At 39.5% G+C, this 6638-nt stretch overlaps 4 protein-coding genes across 4 annotated transcripts; 3 read left to right on the top strand and 1 right to left on the bottom strand.

Moving 5' to 3' along the window:
- Positions 1-121: 121 nt before the first annotated feature.
- On the top strand, positions 122-1620 carry JH06_0820 (hypothetical protein; the record flags this gene model as incomplete). The annotated part of the gene is made up of 4 exons (XM_014674437.1): positions 122-161; positions 215-666; positions 699-938; positions 970-1620. The coding sequence occupies 4 exons, from the start codon at positions 122-124 to the stop codon at positions 1618-1620; spliced, it is 1383 nt and encodes a 460-aa protein (XP_014529923.1).
- Positions 1621-1822: 202 nt separating this feature from the next.
- On the top strand, positions 1823-3015 carry JH06_0819 (hypothetical protein; the record flags this gene model as incomplete). Its single annotated transcript, XM_014674436.1, has 3 exons — positions 1823-1856; positions 1888-2139; positions 2171-3015. The coding sequence occupies 3 exons, from the start codon at positions 1823-1825 to the stop codon at positions 3013-3015; spliced, it is 1131 nt and encodes a 376-aa protein (XP_014529922.1).
- An 87-nt stretch (positions 3016-3102) lies between these two features.
- JH06_0818 (hypothetical protein) lies at positions 3103-4189 on the top strand (the record flags this gene model as incomplete). The annotated part of the gene is given in 3 exon segments (XM_014674435.1): positions 3103-3148; positions 3165-3584; positions 3597-4189. The coding sequence occupies 3 exon segments, from the start codon at positions 3103-3105 to the stop codon at positions 4187-4189; spliced, it is 1059 nt and encodes a 352-aa protein (XP_014529921.1).
- A 62-nt stretch (positions 4190-4251) lies between these two features.
- On the bottom strand, positions 4252-6630 carry JH06_0817 (chaperone HSP70; the record flags this gene model as incomplete). The annotated part of the gene is made up of 1 exon (XM_014674434.1): positions 4252-6630. One exon carries the CDS (start codon positions 6628-6630, stop codon positions 4252-4254), a length of 2379 nt encoding a protein of 792 aa, XP_014529920.1.
- Positions 6631-6638: the final 8 nt, after the last annotated feature.

Below are 6638 nucleotides of genomic sequence, written 5' to 3'. Positions count from 1 at the left end.
AAACAAATCTAACCTTGTGCTGTTTGTTGTGATACATGACGTTGATTCAAGTAATTGTTTATTGAATATTATGCTTCAGTTATCTGAAATCAAAAAGTGAAATTTATAGAATCACTGTAGTATGAACAAAAAGCCAGGATTCGCACCCTGGCAAAATGATGGTAGAATCGCGGCTAACGCCTCTCCCTTTTCTTGAAAACCATTAGTTTTCCAGTCTTGAAGGTCATGGATAGCCAGTCGAATACTGAAGAGAAGTCATTTAGAGATTTTGGAGTTTGTGATACCTTATGTCAGACAATCGAGAGTTTAGGCTGGAAGAAGCCATCATCCATTCAGATGGAATGCCTGAAATATGCTTTTGAAGAAAGAGATATCATCGGTCTAGCTGAAACAGGTTCAGGAAAGACAGGTGCCTTTGCTATTCCTATTATTCAGCGTTTGATTGATAATCCTCAGCGTTTGTTTGCACTTGTTCTTACTCCAACGCGTGAATTGGCTTTTCAGATTTCCGAGCAGTTTGAGGCTCTTGGTGCATCTGTCGGCCTGAAAACAGCTGTCATTGTTGGAGGCGTTGATATGGTCCAGCAGGCACTTGCGTTGGCTCGAAAGCCTCATGTGATCATTGCAACTCCTGGTCGTCTAGTAGATCATTTAGAGAATACAAAGGTATTTGTCTGGCCTATTACTTATGATCATAGGGCTTCACTCTCAAGAATACTAAGTTCCTGGTACTCGATGAAGCCGATCGAATGTTGGGAATGGATTTTGAAGAAGAGATCAACAAAATTGTTGAGGTACTTCCGAAAGAACGACGAACCTATTTGTTTTCGGCTACTATGACACAGAAAGTGGCGAAACTGCAAAGAGCTTCACTGAAAGATCCTGTGAAGGTTCAAGTATCTTCGAAATATCAAACTGTAAGTACTCTGATTCAACAAGTAGGTAATAACAAGCAATGATGAAATGTAGTATATGTTCATTCCAGCCAAATTTAAAGACTGCTATCTTGCGTATATTTTGAATGAATTCAGTGGTAAGAGTATCATCATATTCGTATCAACCTGCTCAACAGCGCAGCGTCTGACATTGATGCTTCGCAATCTAGGTTTCAAGGCAGTATGTTTACATGGTCAGATGTCCCAGGAGAAGCGATTGGGAGCGTTGAACAAATTCAAGGGAGGTTCTCGAAACATCTTACTAGCAACTGATGTTGCATCTCGAGGTCTGGATATTCCTGATGTTGATTTTGTTTTGAACTTTGATATTCCGAGCAATGGAAAGGATTATATTCATCGTGTGGGTCGTACTGCTCGTGCTGGTCGATCAGGACATGCTATCAGTTTTGTGACACAATATGATGTGGAGAACTATCAACGAATTGAAAAGCTGATTGATAAGAAATTGGAGGCATATCCTTGTGATGAGAATACGGTTTTGGTATTGTTGGAGCGAGTAACGGAAGCACAGCGCATTGCATTACAGCAGATGAGAGAAGAAGAGAAGAAACATAATAAGAAAGATAGGAGCAAAGATATTGGTGATAATGAGGATGAGGTTGTGGAGTCCTTCGCTGGTAGAGAAAAGAGAAAAGGAGGAAAAGGGAGAAAGGGGAGAAGGTAAAGTCATTTATGTATTCTGTTTGTTCGGTGTGATTTAAGATCGCTGAATGAAGAGAGCAAAATCACTTTTGATAGTGCTCCTGTTGATTTCAACTCTCTTTGTTGTTCAATATGTGTTCATTCTTCCGAATGTTTCTGGGACGATCAAAGAACTTTGGAATAGTTCTAGGAAGAAGGTAATAGCGCCTGCTGACTACGTAAACATGGGTCATATTGATCGTGTCATTTCTACAAATAGTGTGAATACTATGTTAGATCTAACGTATAGACACTATTTCCAGTATTATCCATGCCGAATCAGAGAATGAGGAGACGTATGAGGAGAGACTGGAAAAGAAGGAGAGACTGCGTTTGCATTTCCTAGAGACCCTGGTCCAGCAGCAGAAGGAGAATACGAAGAATGGAGGTGGAAATGATCGAGTTCTAATCTTGTATCCTATCTTCTCTGGTTTGGGAAACAACATGGCGGTATTAGCAGAAGCAATTCTTGTCTCATTTTTAACCAATCGTCGTTTCTATCGTAGTTACATGGAAATAGTATAAAGGACTAGTATACAAATGGAATTCATTTGATAAGTACTTCAGTCTCCCATTCAATGACTACATTTATGATGATGATGGTAGGATTGTTAATTACCATCAATTTCTAGCATTTTTGAAATCGGATTATATAGGATCTGATGAAACGTGTCATAATACTCCAGAAGAGATTCTTCATTCGACAAAGCAGTTTGTTGTTTTAAGAACAACTTGCAAACTGACAGATTATATATGCTTTAATGAAGAGTTTTGGCCGTTCTTGGATCGCAATGGTTTCATTCTCCATCCTCATCTGAAGTCGGGTGCGGATATTCGCAAAACTGTTTACAGTTTTCTATACAATCAGGTTATTAAGCTGCAACCAGACATTGCAGAGGGAGTCATAGCTGTCAAAAAGAAATTGCATTGGGATGATTACTATATTATTGGGATTCAGATCCGAACTGGTAAACTTGGAATTAAGGATGCTCCGAATCATTTCCTCGAGGTCCGAGACATTGATCTCTTCAGTCGATACGCTCTCATTCAGACGGAGAAAGCAATGAATATGACGACAAAACCTGTTAAATGGTATGTGGCATGTGATAATCGGATGGTGAAAGCAAAGTTGAGTAAAACATATCCAAAGTACTTCATGACAAATTCGTGTACTCTTTCTCACTCAAATAAGGATTTGGAACGAAATGTTCGTTCTTCTGGTCTATTATGCGCTTTATATGATAGTTATCTATTGTCTGCTGTTGATGAGGCTATTATCACTGCAAAGAGTACTTTTGGTATTCTGGCAGTGAATCGGAGTCCAAGGATGAAACGTATTCAAATAATGAAAGGAGATTGGAAGAAACTAAAGGAATAATCGTTTGTTTGTTAGAAATAATACCACGGTTTTCCACTTCTTCTAGCAGTAGATTATTGCAACCGTTATCTAGGAGTTCAAATAAGTATGGATGGAATTACTTTTGATTTAGATAGCAGTTCATGTTATAAAGGTAGTGTGATGTATAGTTATTGGAACAACTTATCAGAACCGGATCTTCGATGGATATAAGGAGAAGGAATGTAATGTGCCAATTATTGACGGAAAGAAGCAAGGAAAAGGTGAGCAGAAGTTTGAAAAGGATGGAGAAGAGTATACTTTGGAGTGTACTTGGGTGGATGGAAAGAAGTCGGGAGAAGGTATTCTTTTAGACTCTGGCTCTATTATTGCTATGAAACTGTTCTTTAATGATGATGTGGTAGAAGGAGAAGGTACGTTGTATTCGAACGGTCAGGTAATCTTCAAAGGAATGTGGAAGAATGGATATCGATGTGGTCATTGTACAGAGTATGTTAAGGGCTATAAGGTGTATGATGGCAATTATGAGAATGACGTTCGTAATGGATATGGAATTGAATATGGAGAGAACAATGAAATTAAATTTGAAGGTGAGTGGGTAGATGGAAAACCAGGACATAAGTTTATCTCTGAGAACAAGAATGGAGTGAAAGAACTAACAGAAGAGGATGATAATGGAAAAGTGAAATTTATTGGAGGATATAAAGAGGGTTCTATGATTCGAAATGGTTTGGGTGTTGAATATGATGAGGATGGAAAGCCTACAAATGAGAGTGTATATGAAGATGGAATTGTCATTCGTAAAGTGAAAGAATTCAAAGATAAAGTGATTGTATTGTATGATGTGAATGGAAAGAAGTGTTATGAAGGTGGTTATAAGAACAATCGTGAAGCAGGATATCCTGCTGAAGGAAAAGGAAAGCAATATATTGATGGTGTTATTGTGTATAATGGTGATTTTGTGAAAGGACAACGAGATGGTTATGGATGCAGCTATTATGCGAATCATGTGTTGAAGTATGAAGGTGATTGGAAGAATGATAAGGCAAACGGGAATGGCAAGTTTAATAATGAAGAAGGATTATTAATTGCTGAAGGTGAGTTTACTGATGATTTGTATGATGATGGTATTGTTCGTTGTAATGTGGCAACTGGAAAATATGAAAAGGTAGGAAAACGTGGTTGCTTCTGTTAATCATATTTGCGTTTTTGCTTTTGTTGATATGATTAATGTGTTTGTTAACAAAGACGTTATCATTACTCTTCATCTTCTAGCATATCCATCATTTCTTTATGAAAGGCTTGATATTCTGCTAGAGACAGTTGAGGCCGTAATAAAAACATCCTGATTCTTCTCTGTTGTTCATTCTTGAACTTATACAAGATGCGTTGCAAATCCTCTCTATAGTCTTCAATCGTAACAAGATTACTGTTTCCAGAAAGAGTGGCTTGACGAAGAGGACGTGTGTTCAAAACACTAGAGGAGTTATGCTTAGGTGAAGGTGGAGTCGGAGGTATGGGAAGAGGAAGATTAACCATAGGAAGAGGAAGGGGAGGAGGAGGAGGCATAGGAAGTGTATCAGTCACAGGAGGAGGAGGAGGTATGGGCAATGATATTTCAGTCATAGGAAGAGGAGGTGCAGGAAGTGAATTCTCAATCACTGGAGGAGGAGGCGGGATAGGAAGTGGAGTGCTGGTCACTGGTGATTTAGGTTGTGGAGTAGTAACAATAGGAGGTGTAGGAAGTGCATCATGAAATACAGGAGGAGGCATGGGTAATGGAATGCCAGTCACAGGAAGAGGAGGTGCAGGAAGTGGATTATCAACCACAGGAGAAAGCTGAGGTACAACTGGTTGACTCTTCAATTCTCTCTCCTTCTTTTTCTCAGTAAGGACCTGTAACTGTTCCAGCTTCTTTTTCTTTTCTTTCAAATACGTCTGAACCTCATCATCATACATATCCTTATCCACAATTACAGCCATGCCCGTATCTTTCCACATGAACTTAACAGAGACTAGTCCCTGCCGATCTACAGACACAGAATATACAATCTTAACATCCTCACTCATAGGGTGTTGATCATCATGCCGCATATGAAATACCCGAATCAATTTACACTTTGCCGCATACGGCTCAGTCCCCTCGTACAACTCTACATACATTTCTTTATTTGCTCCAAACCGAAGGGAATTTTGTGCATGGACAGTAATTGGGAGTGAATCTGTATTGAATATTAAGAAACGAATATTTTGACGTGAGAAGGATTGTCGTTTGATACCAATATGTGTACAACGTTTCAGTGAAACTGTAAATGACTTATGTTGGTCTAATTTGATCTTTGTAGGGGTCGCTAGAGGTATTGAACCATATAGAGTGTCACTGGTTTCTGCAGATCCGGACATAGCGGTATCCGACGTTTCAGGAGGATATTCATTAGATAAGACGTCGATGATTTGATCTGGAATTGGAGACTTCTTCAACAGTGAGTCTGGTAAATCAGGAGGAGACTCATCATCATCTTCACAAATCAGAGGGATTTCTGCAATCACCGTCTTCACATGATTACTCTCAGAAGATGGTGACTTGGAACTCTGCTGGACAATAGGTGTGACAAGAGAGGATGTAAGAGGTCCATCTGCAATGAGAGCCTTATGACGTTCCTGAACACTCGAGTTATTGGCTAGATAATGAAGCATGCCGTAGGTGACCGCATAGTCACTTCCTTGTCTCAAAGCAACATCTCCAATAATCTTCTTCAATTCAGCTGTTAAAAAGGAACAAGTTTTAAACTCACCACAAACAGTCACAATCCGTGGAACACACTCCTTGTTTGTAGCAGCTTCCCATAATCCTTGGACTTTATCATGAATCAGAGATAGTTGAGAACTGCAACAGTGCACAAACTCCTCACGCGTAATCGAAATATCCTTCTTTACTCCATCAACCTCTACTGTATCAGAGACCACTTCGGAGGACTGTAACATTCTCATAAACTCAGCAGACTTCTTTCGAATCAAACCAAGAATTGAAGGTGAAGGATCGGTAAGAGAGAGCTTCTCAATGAGGAGACATGATATATTCTCCACAAGATCTTCACCTCCGATATCAAGTCCAAGGGTTATTTCAACACTGTAAACAGATGCACTAATACTGAGTATTGAGAGACTCGTGTTGTGAGATCCAAAGTTAACCATCATCACGCAATCGCGATCAATAGGGATATCGAAATAATACATACAGGAAGCTACAGTGTCTGATACAATCTCCACCTGAGGAATCTGGAGTGATGTAAATACAGATATTAACGCCCTCTTCTGAAGCTCCGAAAACGATTCAGGATATGAAACCGCAATAATGTCAATCGATTTCATTCCCGATACACCGAGAGCAGTTCCAAGTGCATACAACATCAGATCAGACAGCACAGATACAGGTAACTTAGATACTTCCTCATTTAGCTCCTTAACAAGAATAGAGATGCGACCACTTGAAGTATCAATCACGTTTGGATACTGCTCCATATATCTCTTAACATCTGAATCATCAACAGAACGACCCAGCAATCGTTTTAGTTCCAATATCAGTTTACCTGAACCTTGTTGACTCTTCGTAATCGCATCCATACCAAACCACATTTCGTCTC

The sequence above is a fragment of the Blastocystis sp. subtype 4 genome (assembly GCF_000743755.1).
Source record: "Blastocystis sp. subtype 4 strain WR1 chromosome Unknown seqid_0009, whole genome shotgun sequence".
Classification (NCBI taxonomy): Eukaryota; class Bigyra; order Opalinata; family Blastocystidae; genus Blastocystis; species Blastocystis sp. subtype 4.
The sequence above is the reverse complement of the archived record's forward strand: the minus strand, read 5'-3'. Positions and strand labels throughout refer to the sequence as shown.